The 17,848-nt window shown below is 38.2% G+C and overlaps 1 protein-coding gene across 3 annotated transcripts in view; it reads right to left on the bottom strand.

Moving 5' to 3' along the window:
- NCKAP5 (NCK associated protein 5) overlaps positions 1-17,848 on the bottom strand; it is a 205,899-nt gene that overhangs the window by 34,615 nt on the left and 153,436 nt on the right. For 2 of the 3 annotated variants that reach the window (XM_071562747.1, XM_071562748.1), the window contains exon 12: positions 17,191-17,269. The exons of the other annotated variant lie outside the window; for it this stretch is intronic. In XM_071562747.1, the coding sequence (XP_071418848.1) occupies positions 17,191-17,269 (79 nt within the window). The remainder of the gene's footprint in view (positions 1-17,190; positions 17,270-17,848) is intronic. 3 annotated transcript variants of the gene reach the window in all.

Here is a 17,848-nt window from a genome sequence, read left to right as displayed (position 1 = left end):
ATGTATATCGAACAGGAAAGGTACAGTTTTTGCTTAGGGAGAGCTGAAAGATGAAAGCTCTTTTATCTTCTAAGGTCATGTTTCTTAAAATGACATTAGGACTTGTCTTGCCCACTGTTACCTTGTGTACATCTCAGAACAGACCATGAAAGCAATGGCATAAAATCAAGAGAAATGAATACTGAGGGCCACACTTCCAAGAAAATACCATCTCCTGCTGTTTCCAGAACAATTGGGAGAGTGATGTAGGAGCACACCAGCAGTATCACATTTAATTAAAAGGAAAAATAGTTTTAATTGATTATAGTCTTCCTTCCTTGAGACTTTATCCATGATACACCAGTTGGAAAACATTTTTAAAACAGCTCACTAATTTTTAGTTCTGAAAACCACAAAAGGCCCTGCCTCCAATATGGAGCAGCTCCCACTGTGACACTTAAAGACAGATGTTTGAAGACTTCTGTGACTCAGATATGTTGAACAACCCTCAAAAACCTAGTCCTGAATCCAGAGTACACTGCAAAATTCTTTGTGGATGTTAATTTTTCACTAGTAAAAGTAACTAATTTCACCCCTGGAGCTATATAATACAAATAAAAAAAGTATCTTTCAGAACTATTTGTATTACTGGATAGATGAATATACATTATCTTGTGTTGTTTTTAAGCAACTGCAAACCAAAAAAAATAGATTATACATCTCAGTGACAGCTTTCAAACATCTTCATGGCCCATCTGATTTCATCAGCTGCACTGACACCTCAAATGACTGTTATCAGTGAGAACTGCACAAGACTACATAATGAAAATATGGAAAAGTTGAATCTCTGATGCTGTGACAGTACTACTCAATAGATGAAAAATGATACTGCAAAACATTAAAGTCTGAAAAGAGTTATATATGAGCTTAATTACATTTGCTTGCAAATTCTTCCTGGCACACCAGCCAAACTCCTTGCCTCTTTATGATTTTTTTATCTCCTCTTTCCTTGCCAGGAAGAAAGAAACTCACAGAATGGTATTTAGTTTTCATAGTGGACACAGATAGACTCACCATCAGCCATTTCCCTGCATGCTCAGACTAGATTCAAAAATTTGAAATACTGAAATAACCCTTTCCCTCTTCCCCATCAGGTGGATTTGAGCCTGGGCCAAAAATGAAGTCCTTGGAAGTCCTGTTGTAGAGGAACATGTCCAAAACTGAAAACAGAAATAAGGAAGAATTTACAGAAACTTCCTGGAGATCAAGAAACTCCTAAATGCATGGAAATCTTTTGATGCCATGGCATTTTAAGAGCTTTGTGGGCAATTTGAGGAAGACCTATAATGTTGAGAAGCTTCTCAGCCACTGAATAAAGGGAATCAACACTGCATAGAAAGTTTTCTGAAAGTTTTCTGAACTCCCTACTCTCAAATATTTTCAGATTTAATATTATCACAGGGAATGATAATGTAATTCATGGCCTATATCAGCTGGTAATTTGTACAGCTGGACAGGCTTTGGTGTGCTGCATCTTTCCTGGTGCTTTACCAGCGTCTTCTGGTACCAGCAGAGCACTAAGGCCTCTTCAACAGTCAGCACTCAAATTAGATGGAAGAGAAAGGATCTGTGAAAACTGCACCATTCTGAGGGTCTGGACAAGAGGAGAACAGAAAAGGGACATACACTCAGGATGGTAGGTATCAGAAATTCTAAAAATGAGATCATCACTGGGGAAAATAACAATAAAAGCTCCTTCTGTGTTTTTTTTTTTTTACATTTTCCTCCGAAATGCAAAAATTAAAGTGTTAGAAGTAAACACAGTGCACTGACAAGAACCGACAACTTAGAATTCATTAAAGTATTTTAGGGCATTCTCCTGAGCATAGATTATTTAAAAATGCATCTTAAATACCAGCAACAGATCATTACATCTAATTATTCTTCAACTTTTTTATATTTCTTCTGAAACATTTACTATGAAAATACCACAAACACATCACCTCTAGCTCAAAAATCATCCTTGGTACAAATCACTGGAGACTGGAAGAGAATACCCAGCAAAGCTGAGAGCTGACCCTGCTTTTGTGGTCCTTCAGAAGGTGAGGGTGAGAGGAGCTCTCAGTCTGAGCTGGTATCACGCTGCTTTGTGTTGTTATACAGCCCCCTTCTCTGTTCCTCTTTTGATACAATGCATGTGAAAAGAAAATCAATTTTGGAAAAAACAAACAACAACAACAACAACAACAAAGAAAACACAGCTACAGTGTGAATGCAGCTCCAGTGAAGGGAATTGCTTCCAGCACAACACAAGGAATGTGGGTCCAGCCTCCCCCAAGCCAAGTTCTACACTGCTGGCTGCAGTTGGGTATTACTCAAAATGAGCAATGGAACAGAATCTGCCCCTTGATTAGATTAGGGACATGTTAGCCTTTCTAATGTTGAACCTATGTTGAGTCCTAGCACATATCCAAGAGGCTTCATGAATTTCATAGAAGAGAAGGTATAAGGTGATGACGTGGCTTTTAAACACAGCTTCTGAATACACTTTCCTTCAATAATGTGAAAAGATGCTTTTGCTAAGGGGGATATAATGCCACATATTATTGCAAACAAACCTTTAACTGAATAACTGGAGAGTGTTTCATAATGCTTCCTCAGGTAAAGTAAAGATTCACATTCTAATAAAGACTTTTTATGTTGTATCTTAAATGAGTTTCACAGATACTAAGTCTATTCACAAATCACATACCAGTCCTTCTTTACACACTGTTAAGAAGTCTATAAAATAACTTATGGTTATTTGGACCATCTGGTTAAAAAAATATGTGACTTTTATCATGCTTCTTAAATCACCCACAAAAATCTTTACAGAAACCACAAGACCCAAAGTTTTATCCACAGAGCGAAAATAAGGCATCAATCAGCAGTTCTATTAAACAGGTTCCTGTGCATACACAGCATCATTCAAAATGTGCAGGCAATTCACACACCCAGAATTAAACCCAGTAAGAAGAGACAGTTCTGCGTGGTGGCTCACACGGAAGGACTTACAGGTCCTAAGAGGAAACAATTACAAGTCCCACCATGTTCTAAGTGCAGTTTTGCCTCTGTCCCCACTTGTGCCCTGAGTGACAGAAGGCAGCTGCCTCTCAGTGCTGCTTGAGGGGGTCGAGGTTCCAGAAGCAGCTCAATAACCTGAGCCATTCCCCATCAGGTAGAACCAAGATGCTGCTAATGAGACATCCTGATGGACACCAGATGCAGCTGCTGCAAACACACATTATTTCTGCTTCAAATGACACACAAACAAACAGCTTCTGTTTGGAGGTGGAGAAGTTACAGAAGTGTTTATATTACTTAACTTTGATGGTCAATCTATTTTAACAATAAAAATAAACAGCAACCAAGAGGATTAACTGTATTTTAGGTCTAAAAAGATCACAGGTAGTTCTGCTTCCATCAGGCTTTCTAAGTATAATACTCATATCACAGGGACATATTTTCTTTCAAAGAATCATCCCACCTCATGAAAAATGTGGAATCCTCCCCTGTGCTCACCAGTACAGCTGGTTTGAGATATTCCTCACATAAATTTTCGAGTTTTGGCCTACAAAACTGTAAATGATTGACACAAATTTCAGCTGAAACATTTAAGTAACCACCAGAATTTTCCACAGAAAGCAGAGATTTTCAGGAAAAAAATATCAGTCAAAAATAGCTCTGTATCAAGAACAGTTTCACTGGGAAATTTCCAGCAAGCTGTTTTCAGTACAGACTCAAGCCTTGAAAGGTTTTGAGAGGTACAAAGCAATGAATGGGTTTTCTTCAAGGAGTATCTACAACATTAAAAATGAAAGGATGCATTTCCCATCAGTCACAGAATACACAAATTCTAACAAATTCTAACTAACTACCTTTCTTTGCATTAGAAAGTTCAAGACCTTCCACCTAGCTGACACAGGGAACCAGAGAAGTAGTTGTTTTTTCTGAAAAACAAAGGGAGCATAGTTTTTTCTAGTATTTTGAAGCATGCCGAATTAAAAATTAATATTTTTTTTCCAGAAAAATATTTCAAATGTAAATAGGTTCCTGCAAAATTTTTAAAAAAGTTAATAAACATCTTTAAGCTACATGTGGCATTGGCAGGAAGAACTTAAACTACAGATGGCAAAGCAGATCTCTTTATTTGCACATCCTTCTCTTCATCTGCAATGCTAAAGCAACCACAGAAAAAAAGAATGTATTTCTGCCAAATCAATGTCAATTTTAAACAGATTATTCCTTCTGGATTTCCACCATAATTTGATGCAATTAGTCAAAGATGAGTGCATTATTGTTTTCTATCTTAGACCTGAGGCATAACCAGCATGTAAAACTAAAAAACCCCAAAGGCTATCCGAGGTAAAACTAGAAAAGATGCAAGTTTTCACAGCCCTGCACTCCCATGGGCATTGCACTGCTGGCATGGGATTATTTCTAACAAATACTAAGAAAGCGTAAATGGGAGGAGGATTGTACTGTATTTTAAAATGATGGATATATAGGTGAAGTTCATTCATAGATCCTTGAATCTGGAATTACAATTTATACCTATTCATAAAAACAGTATTAATAAACAAAAAATACAGATTTTACCGACTTATTCAGTGCTCTATTTTCTTCCTAGTCACACTTTTTGTTTCAAAACCCAGAAACTTCAATATGTCATTTGTCCAATAATTTGTCAGTTGTCTTCACAGTTTTCCATGACCACAATCCCATCTCTGAAATGTATTTTCTGAGTTGAAACAGATAATTACTGTCTCATTTTAATTCCAGTCCCACTTTAAAATATATTTCTATTAGTAAGTCAAAAGATTAGTTATAATTACTAGTGAGTACTAATGATCTTGTACTCTAATTTAGGAGTTATCTATGGACATGTTTTTCACAAGTGCTTCCCATCCTCCTCCAGGCATTTAGATCTGTTCCCTGCATGCTTGTAATGGTGGCAAGCTATTGGGCTGTTACAGGGAACAAAATGAGCCAGAAAAGGAACTTGGAGTTTTCACCTCCATGTCTCTCAGTGTCTATTAAATACAAAGGTCTACACGCAGTTTTCCAGTTGGAGAAGTCTCACAACCAACGATGTCTGGAATGATCTCTCTGTATTATGCTGTTATACTTCCTCTCTAAAAATCCACTCACTGTTCTCAGGAGACAGGATATTAGAAATAGATCCAATTTTAGTTCTACTAGAAAAGATACATTGAGACTTATAATTCATGTGAACAACTTTAAGGTCTGTGTAAATGGTAATTAAAGGAGGCCCATCTGCAGCCTGGCTGCCACTGAGGGCAGCCCAGAAACACTTTGGGGAGCTGTCCCTGCTCGTTTGGCCTGCATGTCCCGCTTTGGTTTTAGTTGCCATCAGCCTTACAGCTTTGCAACTATCTTTAAGGAAGTTAGAGATGAGTAACAGCTGAGCAGAAAGAGAAGTCCTCCCATCTGATGCAAGGTGTGAAGCCAAGGTAAGCACCAGGTCTGCCGCAATGCAGAGAAGTGGCTTTCCCAGGCTCTGTCACCGAGCAAAGACTCAGTACCCTGAAATGAAAGGTTGCGAGCCAACAACTGCACTCTGTGTCAGGAACATCTTGCAGTGGATTGCTCATTCCAGGCACGGATGGATGCTTGCCTTCACCTGCTGTTCTCCAACACAAAGGATACATCCCCAGCTCCCAGAAATTCTCCTTATAAGGAGAGAAGCCCAAGATAGGATGGGTAATTAGTTACCCAGGTGCAAAGGCTGCCTCAGCCATGCTTTTTCCATGTAACCACAGGCCCTCTTCATGCCCAGTTCTTCATATTAAAACACAGCTAATCACACTGCTATCCTGAGGATAAAGAGATGTTTGGCAGCCAGTCTATGACCAACATGTAATCTCTTCAATGAATGATGCTTGTGTAGGGATAGCTTTACTCTGGCTTTTTGGAGCTTGCTCAGGAATTAATAGCAAGCTGCAAAATACAAGCATTAAGATTGGGGTTTTTTTGCTAATATTATTAGAGGCAGCTGGTTTATTTTAAGAACAACTGTATCAGACTGCAGTTACAGAAGCAAAGAGGTCACACTCAGCATCTCTGAGACACAGGTTGCACACAGTGCCCAAGGGAGCATTTGGCTGCTCCACTGAGGGTTTCTGTTAACTCACTGGTGCGTTGGAAGCATTTAAGGACAGCAGGATGGAAGCATTGATTTACTTGCTCTTAAGCAATGCTCTTATAAACTGGAGTTTAGTTTCACTCATATTGAGATACTTTCTTTGATTTTCTATTCCCAACAGATAGGACTAGGCATAGTGCTTTAAGCACAAATGCTGCCTCTGGAAAACACAGACCAATTTCTAAGTGCATAGGAAGCTCTGGCTTTTGCAAATGCACAAGAGAACATACTATATTTATTTTGTAACATCACTGCTTTTTGTTTGTTAGTACAAAAAAATACTGAAATTAAAATCACATGAATATTAAATGGAGGTTTAAATAATTTATTTTTAGTTCTGGCCTCTAGATGGCTTTACTTAAGGATAACAAACACTCAAAAATATACATGCACACCTGAAACAGATTGATTTTATTTCTTAATTAATGAAGTTAAAACTCATTAACAAAGTGAGTGCAGAGAGTTTTGAGTAAGTTTTAGGTGGACTATAATCCTTCCATTTCAGTATTCAACTTCAAGTTCAGATCCTCCAAACCAGCTTAATCACTGTGAAACTCACTGCATGCAAGCAGGAGCAGGTGAGAAACCATCTTGGGTTAAAGCCAGAAGAATGAACTTAGGGTTTTTTTCAGAAAATCTATTTTTTGAAAAAAAAAACAAACACAACAAAAATGTATGCCATGTTACATGATGTTGCAGAAATACTATTAGAATGACCATTTTGAAACAAAATACTGCATCTCATTGCCTGTTAAAGATAGGAAGTAGAGAAAATCTTCACCATGAATGTATTATTTCTTTTTCTTTTCCTAACAGTGAATTCTTCAAACACTCAGAAATTGAGTTCACTAGCATTAAAAACTATGCACTAATTTTATAGGTATTATTTCTCCCTTACAGTGATTTTTTTTGGAGAGTCTTTTTTTCCTATGATCTGCTGTGATGGCTAATTGCATTATCAAATGTCAACAGTTTAGGTTTCAGACTGAAGACATGAATCAAAACTCCTCAGACTCAATGAAGAACAGCAAAAAAATAAAAACCAACAACATAGGAATAGGCAACCTGTCCTCAGAGTGAGAATCTGGAAAGGCATATGCCAATACAGCTGAAACATAATTGATAGTTCAGGTGCAATTTTTTATTTTTCATAAAACTTATAGTAGGTGTCATTGTAGAAAAGGAGGAAAAATCCACGTGAACACAGATGAAACACATATTTAAAATGATTTGGCACATCCTCCTTCAAAATGCTTTTCAGTTTGCTCAGTGGAACTTCAGGTATATGAATTAGTTAATGGGAAGTGCCTGACTGAAGCCTCATGCACAAATCTCCAGATGGCCCTAGCCAGAAGCAAAAACCATGTAAAGTAGAAAAGTTTCAAAGAGAAGGATTCATACTGTTACAGAGAATACTGGCATGTACTATCCTGTAATAGGTATGATAATCAGGCACAGTCCTGATTTCAGTGACAAAAATGAATATAGATTGGGTTAGACTGTAAAGTAGTGTAAATCAACACAGAGGCATTAACTTCAGAGTCAAAGAACCCAGCCATCCTGTTTAATTGACATTTTAAGCCTGAATGAGACCAGTAGATTTTCAGTATCTTGAATAATGATTAGACTGTCTCCTATATGTAATGCATAAAGAGCCACAATTCTCATTCTAGTGATAAAATTTGGTATTTCTGGGTGAATAAATGTAATGACAAAGAAGGAAATTAACAGCAAATCATTGTGGCTAATAAGGAAGTGTTGATCCAAAATATTAATTCTTTCCACAGAAGGAAGACAAGGTAGACAGTAGGCTGCAGCAGTGCTGCAGAAGAATTGGCAATTAGACAAGTGTGATGTGTACTATCTTAAAAGTACAGAGAAATGATTTGTCTTTGCCATACAGTGAAGAAGGTAAGCTGACATAAATTAGAAGACATTAATGGATGTTAGTTTCTTATTATTCACATTGGCAAGGCTCTCCATCATCTTCATGGAAAGAAAGCATCAACTAGAAAAATACACAGAAAGTTTCACTCTATTATCACAGGCTCCTCCAGACCATCATTTCAAAATTAATCCCTGCTGAAATGTCCAAATGCCAAACGAGTCAAGAGCACAGTGCAGCAGACAGGATTCATCCCATTTCTAATGGTCCAAACCCACATAATGCACTGCCTCTCTCAGCTCTCTCCATTCTGAGGAAGTGGCTGAGCAGGAGGACTTCCAACCTGGGGGGCTGTTTCTATACACAGCGCAGTCAGTGGTTCTTGGAATGCCTACTAGTTATTAAACAAGATTTCCCCTCAGTGATGGCTCATTTTAGCTGTATGGTTCAGAAAAGTAAGTAAATCACAAACACGATGGCATTGGATGGATCAGAACGTGCAGATTTTGGAGCACAAAAAGGGAAGGAGAGTGTGTGATAATTACATGAAAATGTAAATGCTTTGGGGATATTACATGGAAACATCAAATGCCATAAAGTTAGAGGCATTGACTGAGGTATTTTGGTAAGTGAAGGTACAAATCTAAGTGCTTTTTACCCAGCTGAGCTCAGTTCTGTTTGTGTGCTTTCACACATGTCCCCTGTCTGAAGCTTTCTGAGGACAGTGAGACCATGATGCACAAGGAGATTGTGACAGTCTCTCCATATCTTCCAGGACACTTACAGCACAAGGTTTTGAGGCTTTACTTGGTTTGGTTTGGGTTTTTTTTTTTTATGAACAAGTTTGGATCCTGATGTTGCTAGAGGCAAGCAGTACATTTTACAATATATTACTTCATCATTGTTTTAGCAATTGGGAACCTAATCCTTTGGATTAACATCCAAGATGGTTAGATACAGCAAGGGAGCATGTTTTTAAGCTGCCTGCTACTCCTAACTCCCATTTCAAGGCTCTAGCTCAGGAAGCAGCTTACTAAGCAATATAGCCAGCACCTACAGATCTAACACCTACCTCAGCTTCTACAGGCACACAGGGCTTTAGAAAATGGCTTTGTTACTGATGTCCAAATAAATTTATGAGTACTTGTACCATTGCTTATATAAGGGATTCATGAAAAATCCAACAGCTTAGCAAAACTTGTATCAAAACGTAGCATTTTGCAGATTCAAAATAGGAACAGATCCAGGTTGAAAATGGATTTGGTGAAAACTGGTTTTGCTTGATGACTTTTACAGACAGCAAACTCACATGCAGAGACTTCCAGGCACTCCACAGATTTGCTGGGTGGTGAGAGGAAGATATAGCAAACATTTTTCCTTTATCTGATCACGTGTAAATGAATGACTCAACTGCTCTATCAGAGATAAGATGATTGCTAAATGGTTCTTCTCCACTTCTATCAATGGCTTGATGAAAGGAATTAACACTGACAGTGATAAGTTGTTTTCTCAGGCATTGAGACTTCATGGCAAGAAAGGATTTATTTCGAAGTCAGAAGACATTTTATCAGTTGAATATTGTTCTTCATTAAATGCATTAGAGGCATCCAAAGATTTGCTGAGCATTTAAGCAACTTCGGGATTATCCTTTTGCCTCTCCACAGTGATGGGGATCACCTCTCTTTACTGAATGCATAGGCTGTAATACAGTTCAATTTGTACACCATCTTTCCTCTGTCACTTATCCTGTTACATTTATCTTGGTAATTCATTACAGACCTAATCTGTCTCCAGGTTTTGAGGATTCCTTAATGTAAATGTGTTTGCTCAAATATGTCAGACTTAATGGACATGTTTTAGGATGATGCATGTCAGACTTAATGTATTTACCACATTAATCAGGCTTGTTTCCTTCACATCTATTTCCCTTTCCCAGGAATGAGATAACATGAATCCAACAGCTGTTTACTTCAAACTTCAGTAAAAACACCCAAAGTTTTAGCAGTTTACCTGATGGTGGATACAACCAAGTCTTTGGTTCAGCAGAGGTGGGGTGTCTGGTGTTTTTCCTTCTCTTATTGGAAGCTTGGTGCAAGCTTATTAAACAAGCAGAGGGACTGCTATGGTTTTAGTCAAGCTTTGGAATAGGCCACTGGATAATTTACATAACAGCATGATGAGTATGTACATTAAATGGCACATTCAGAAATGAAATTTGAAACATACTTTCTCATTTCCAGTGTTCATCAGATCTACATTTCAGGAAGAAACCAAGAGAAAAAAGACAACACTGGAGCAAGGATCTGTTGAGTAGAAGTGGTTATGGGTATGGAAACAAAAAGGCAGGCTCTGTACGGTGGTCTAGAATTGTGGGGTCAGATAATGAGCAACATTGGGGTACCACACAAGCAGAAAAGAGTGACCACCAGTTTTAAATGCTGAAGGTCAAAAAACATGAGGGGAAACGTGAGAAAAGATCTTGGTAGTAAATGTGCATGCTTGTGGAAAAAAAACTAAAAACCAGAAAGAAGAGAGGAATCAGAAACAAATTTTTCTGTAGCACTATAAAGAATGCAGGTCCATCTCCTCATAGAAAAGTTTGCCCATGAAGTGAGTTTTTTTATTATCATCTATATAATTTCATAGTATGGCTACTGGGTGCTAAATAAAACAATATCACAATACACAGCCAAGGCTATCATCTTTAGTATTTGATACTTCAATACAAATGATTGTAATGCTGACATTTCATTTTAAGTCAAACCTGCTCACATCTACAACACGTTACATGTCCCACATTTGCTATCAGTATCTCTGTAAAATTGCTATCAAGTAGCTAGCAGCTTCCCTATAAAACTTGCTGTGAAGGACATTTCTGGCTTCTACTGAAAATGTAGTTTGATCATATACTGTGCTGCCTATGAAGCTTAAAGGGTGGATTTTAAAACACAATGCAACATATAAAATACCAACAACACTTTCTTTCTGGACTGTTAGGGATCTGAGGGATTCAAGCAAATGCTCTCTAAAGAAAACAAGTGTCCAAAAAGTTTCCTAAAATACGGAAAATTTTTTTTCTTTTTTCTGACTAGATTGCCTTTAAATTACACTGCAGAACCCTTCTGTAAGGTTGTTCTTGGAAAGCAGAAAGAATGATGATAAAGCCTGCCTTAAGGCAGATGATTATCAAGAACTTTAATGGAATTGAGCGCTGGGCTACAGAAAAGATACAAAAGAATCCCTTGACCTCAGTGTGTGTTTTTGTTCCAGCACAAGGCAGCAAAGGCTACAATACACTGTTAATGTTGCTTTGATACTGTGGAAGCCCAACCCTCTATCTATCTGGAGGCTTTTAAAACCCTTTTAAGTCTCTGCAGGCATTTTCTCTGTATTATCTACAAGGTTCCCATTTAATGTTGGATGAATCAATTTTGAGCAACTGACCTGGACCTCTAAAGAAAATTTGACAAAAATTCGTCCCAAGTCTTTCTCCAAAGTTTCCAAAGTTCTGGCTGCATTTATCTTGATAATCTTTGCCTGGCTCTGAATTGCAGTTGAAATTCTCCAAACAAACAACAGGGGTCAACACACAGTTAGGTAATTTCTTTCTGGGAACTGTGAATCTTTCTGCTGTGGATTCTAATCCCAGTCTGCCTCAGGGGAATTAACTCCCCACACAACTTCACTGGGCAGTACCTTGTACCTCCAGTGGAGCAGAGAGTACCAACAACACCCAAATGTATTTTGGATAGCTACTACCAATTATCATGCTATCAATATTTGCTTTTTAGGGTACTCACAATGCTCAAGCAAACTCCAGGTCTATTCAGGTTGTTAAAATCAATTTTATTTTTACCAGTGATGTCATTTTGAGGACAAAATCTAATTGCAGTGATGTCCCTGATGTCAAAACTCATCAGGCTTTCATTAAACAATGAATCTGCCCTTTTAGCTCAATCATTGACATATTAAATATAACATTTGAAACAAAAACCATTCCAATTTGACAAAACAATTCCATTTGATAAACTATCCATGCTTCCATGCACTCCCTGAATTTCAGTGCTCTAGACTAGAAGTATTTGTTTGACTCACTTAGATTGCTAACAATGGAATGACTGCTGGAAATCCACTACAGTGAATAAACATATTCACACACAGAAATATCTGTGACAAAACCCCCCCACTCTTTCTTTGTATTGAAACCTTAATATACATTTAAGAATACATTTGAAACCTTCTCAGACACTTCTCATCAACCTATTTATCCTGAGATTATGTTTTGTGTGAAGCTCGATTGTATGATTAGCAAAAAGTATATTCCATTTCTTCTCTAGAGAATTTGTCACCCATTTGGGATAACAAAGAGAAAAGGAAACTGAACCCAGAAAAATTATCATCATGCAGCTTTCAAATATGGGGTTTGGTAAATCACCAAAGGGATTTAAGTGTCTGAGAAAATGGCACAGTCTTTCCCTTCAGCCTCAGAATAGGTTCATATCAACACTGAAGAATGATATGATTAATTATGACTACATTTCCTGTTCATTACAGTTATATTCCCCCAAAGCAAATAACCTGTTAATTTGTGTATATCCAAAAAATATTGATACTGCATACTACAGTATTCCCATGTGAAGTTGTCTGCAAGAATGAATTCTTCAGTAATTAGTATTTGTTTGCTTGTGCCATGGATTTTTGTCTTTCCCTTGAAGCTGTTTATCATTGAAAACTCTTATTGCATTGTAATGAATGAAATCACACTTTTCTAGGAGTAGCTGCTCATTTGAATCAGCACTTGAAATATGAAACATTGAACTTTTTAACAAATACCTTGTTCTTCTCAGGATGTCCAATTATTACTTTCTCTACATGTCATCTGTAACTGTCTTGTAGGTTTTTGGGTTGTTGTGACAATGGGGAAATTTAAGACAAACAGTGACACTTCTACTCCCTTGGGAGAAACAGAATTCTTTTGCTTTGTAGAATGAAGGCTTTTTGTATATTTACATGGGGACAATGCTGTCAGGAGCCTGACATATCATCTTGGCATTCAATAAAAGTATTTTATATATAGGAATATTTGGAGACCTGTCTAAGGTGGGGAGTCAACTTTTTTTTGTCTTTCCTCTTACTAGGTACTTTAGCATTTCCCACTTCATCCTTCTTTCAGAACCCAACTACTTTATTGCAAAAAGCTTGAGAAAAGAGCCCTGAAGATGATTGGATCTGAAAGTGATCCTCATGGATTCTTAGGTTTGCTGTCTGTGGGGGTGGGAGCACTGGTAGCACATATGCTGCCAGGGCCACATTTAACTTCCTCACTGACAGTACATCAAAGGCATCCAGAGTGCAAGATATTTTTTAAAACTTTCAAAAGGTTTTAAATATATGTTGAAGTCCTTTATAGCACAATAAAAATGACTGCTTTGTACGGAAATTATCATGTGTTCCTGAGATACAGGTATATGAGGATGGAAATTGCATATAACTGGGCATTCTTGTTTTCTTTGAATTTAGCAAATCCAAAAAAAATCAGCAAAATACTTAAATTTGTTTAGATCAACAACTGACAAAACATTAAAAATGTAGCAACTGGCATTTCACGTATTTTCTGTTTAACACATCCAGGAGTACCTCATTATAGGAACATGATGAGCCTGCTTTGTACCAATCTAGAAGACTGTTCACTTATAAGTTTGTTCAGCTCTACGTTTGTTAACAGTTTTGGTCAAAACCAGCAGAATTAACTCATTAAATTACAGCTAAAAACCCACAGTGAACTTTGTTTTCTTAAAACAAGGCGAGGTGTCCTTGGGCTGATGAAGAGTAGGTTTAGATCAGACATTAGAAAGCAATTCATTACTATAAGGATGGTGAGGCCCTGGCACAGGTTGCCCAGAGAAGCTGTGGCTGCCCCACCCCTGGAGATGTTCAAGGCCAGGTTGGATGGGGCTCTGAGCAACCTGTCTAGGGAAAGGTGTCCCTGCCCATGGGGCTGGAACAAGATGATCTTTAAGGTCTCTTCCAACCGAAACTATTCTATCACGAGACTGGATGTGGCACTTAGTGCCATGATCTAGGAAGAACCCCCAACACAGTGAAACTGTTCCACAAAAACAACTGACCAAAGGCCTCCACCAGGACATGAAGTGCCCCCTTTGATCAGACTAAGGACCTGGCTCAGTGTCACATGCCTGACAGCAGTGAGGCACAGCATCCACAGAGCCATCCTTCCTGGATTACTGACTTTTTCTTTTGAGAGCAGAAGATCAGAAGCTGATAACAAAGAAAGCTGAATTTGGATCTCTTACATCTCAGGTAATCCTCCACACCAAGCTCTTTATAGTCTTCAAAAGTTCTTCCTTGTGTATGCTTTTGACTAAAAATTGCAAGCTGAAGGGGGAAATGTTCCAAATGAATATTTCTGAAAGCAGCATTTCAGCAGTAAAAAAAAAAAAAAAAAAAAAAAAAATCCTCAGTATCTTTTTACAAAAACTTTTGTATCAGAAAAATGCCTGAACCTCTATGAAGGAATTTTAAAAGAATCTGAACAAGATCTAGGAATGCTTGCTACCCAAAAAGAACAATGCAGACATGCAGCAGCAAAAATACCAATGTAAGATAAAACAGCCTGATGAGAGTAAAATTAAACACAGCACGATACTGATAGAGGAGTATTCAGGAACACACTCAAATCCATGCTTCTAGTTTCTTGGGCTTGGGCTTGTCCTACTGAAATAAGTAACGACTTGTACATTGGGCATTAGGATTCATTATTAAAATGTTAATAAATTAGCTTAGACTTCTATTATTTCTACTGTGTCAATACTACCAATTGCATATAATCAAAGTTTCCTGACATACCAACTAGATCCTCAAAGTCATTAAGCTATTTCAGATGGATTGACAAGGCACAGCAGGGACAGCTGGCATCCTGGGTTGGGCCTTTAAGAGATGGCATTGTCTGGGGAGAAGAAGATGCTTTTGCAACTGGAATAATTCAGCTGATGGAAAGGTCTTTGTACAAGATACAGGAATTTCCTAAGGGCAGCACTGCCTGGCTTCTCTGTAGCACTGCTTACTGTGGACTTACAAAGGTCTGGGCCACACACATACCTGTCACTTTAATTGTGTCATCAGCCCTTAAAAAGGTGAAAAAAAGATCTACTTTCTTCACCAAGAAAGACTTTAGTGGACAGAAGGGCTGGTCTCACAGGGATAACCTCCCACAGTTAATGGGGGGCCTTGTGAACCTAAGGCACAACTGGTCTGACTTTAGGGATCGGCAACCAACCTGCTCCATAACCACTATGTCCCATCAGAGATTCAGATTCGGTGCCTGTTGGAGAAGCAAAATATTAACATCTTCAAAAGGCACCTGCCTGATATAGTACAGGAGCCAGTAACAAAGGAAAACACCAAAATATGTAGCAAAGTGGCCTCAGCCACAACCACCAACCACACTGATGTACACCAAGGAAATACTGGTGTCTTTGAAGCAAAAAAGCTCTGCAAATAGTTTTTAGTTTTTCAACATCTAGATTAAAAAAAAAATTAAATGGCAATCTTGCACATAACTCAAAGTAAAATTTCTGAGAAATTTGGGGTGGAGGCAAATGATTATTTCAGTATGAAGAAAAATAATTCTGAACAATGTTAACAGAGTTATTTCTCTGCTGGGCAGTTTCTGTTAATAGAAAGTAAGTCTTTCATTTACAGAATGAGAAGAATGTATTTCTATTTTCTGGGTTAGTGCCTACCCACTCACAGAATCCCCTCAGAGTCTTACAATGCATTGTTCAAAGTTCTTGTTATTCAGTTGCTGTAAAGGAGCCAGGTTATGGCTGGGTTCTCAGAGACAGAAGAGTTTAGGGATCTTTCCTCAAGTAAGACAGCCAGAGTTTATTTGGCTGAATTTGCGACTGAAATGGCTGTACAAGTCAATAAAGCAAGCAAACATTTTTCTAATATCCTGAAGAGAAAGGTGTTTCAACGTGATACCTCTGTACAGCCTCATTTGTATTAGTGAAATGAACAACATTCTGGATAGAAAAATCACATGAAAACAAGGAATTAAATTTTAACTATTGCTGCAGACTCAGTCTATGAAAGGAACTTGCTAAAGGAGAATCTTCTTTGTCCAGAGTCAGTTCCTTATAATGGTGATGTGAAGCTGTGATACTGACCGGGCAGTTAAATGCCTCCCTGACATCCGATCCTGTCAGATCTCGAAAGCTAAGCAGGGTCAACCCCGGATTAGTACTTGGATGGGAGCCCTCCTGGGAAACGCCGGGTGCTGTAGGTTCTAGTCCTGAGGACTTCACTGGCACCGTCCAAGCTCGCTCGGCCATGGCAGATGAACCTCAGGACTTAAACGGTGGGGCCAGTTCTGCGCACGCTGAGCCTCACCTAAAATCCACTGCGCAGGCTGGAAGGGCACACCCACGTGGGGACAGCCCTTCCCAAATCTTCGTTTGCGAAGTTTGGCCATACATACATACAAAGCTCTGATACAAACCTCAAACAGGCTTCTGTTCTGCACTTCATCAACTGATATTTTTACATGTACTGAGATTAAAACTTAGTAAGTAGCAATCAGGAACCAGGACAGTGCCATCCTTTTGAAAACTAAAGCAAAGGCAACTTTATTTTCAATAACAGCTTTACAGTCCTCTGAACAGACACCTGTTTGCTACGCCTTTGGTTCACTGTATCACAATGACCACTCTGCTATTCAGAAGTTTAATCTGAATTTTACTACTGCAAGGCCTGATTACAGAGCTACACTGTATCACTATTACTCCCACTGAAAGCATCATGCACAACAACCCTGTAGTTAAGCCACTATATGTAACCCAGTAGTTTTGGAGGCTGAAATGATCTTCCCTAACCAGACTCCAAGGCCCTTCTATCAAGCATTCAAGCACTGCATGGATCCCCCATGGTAATGGTACATACTCATCTGTTATAGTGTTGATGAAATCTGGCTATCCAGTAACAGAGCTAAATTAAGATAAAGCTGACATCAGTGGGCAAACAAATAAAGTAATGAGAATTAAACATATCTTTTTCCAAGAACTGACAGCAATAAAATCCAGGGTAAAATATAATTTTGTACCTATCACATGACTCTGACATGTAGTCCTTGTCATGGGGTCCTCCTCTTCTTCTTGCAGGTTTTCTGTGACTACTTTAGCCTGTATATAGTGCAACAACAAAAGTGAAGAAGATCTGTGACTCTGTTTATGTTGCTTCAGGTAACTACAGAATATTTTTCAGAAATAAACCAGAGTAAAGTTACAGGGCAGCTAAGAGTGGAAGGAAGTACATAAACTGTCTAATTCTATCAATAATATTTGAGGATAACAACTTTAATTTCATTCAAGACACAATATGCAGCAGTCAAAATACCCTTAGAAGATACAATTCTTCAAAAGAAAAAGGCATTTTCTGCATTACAAAAAAAAAAAAAAGCGAGCTCAGTTTTCCTGATCTTTTGTTTCACTCTCAAAATGCTATGTTTCAATGTTAAAAAACCCCCAAACTTTATATTTGGTATGATATCTCTCTAGTTCAGTTTGCAAACACTGAACTTCAGTGTTTTTATTTCCACCTCTGTTTAAAAGCACTGAAAAGCTAAACAGAGAGAAAAAATTCCTTTAAGAATGCAGTGCCCTCTAAGAGCCTGTATGTGAAATTCAAGTCTGTGCTACTCAGACCCCACAGATTTTTTCAGATGGAGAGGCATTTTTGCTGTGTTCTTCTGCAGTCCTATT

This window comes from Pithys albifrons, chromosome 8 (assembly GCF_047495875.1).
Source record: "Pithys albifrons albifrons isolate INPA30051 chromosome 8, PitAlb_v1, whole genome shotgun sequence".
NCBI lineage: Eukaryota > Metazoa > Chordata > Aves > Passeriformes > Thamnophilidae > Pithys > Pithys albifrons.
Note: the sequence above shows the minus strand (reverse complement) of the source record. Positions and strands in the feature narration are given on the sequence as shown.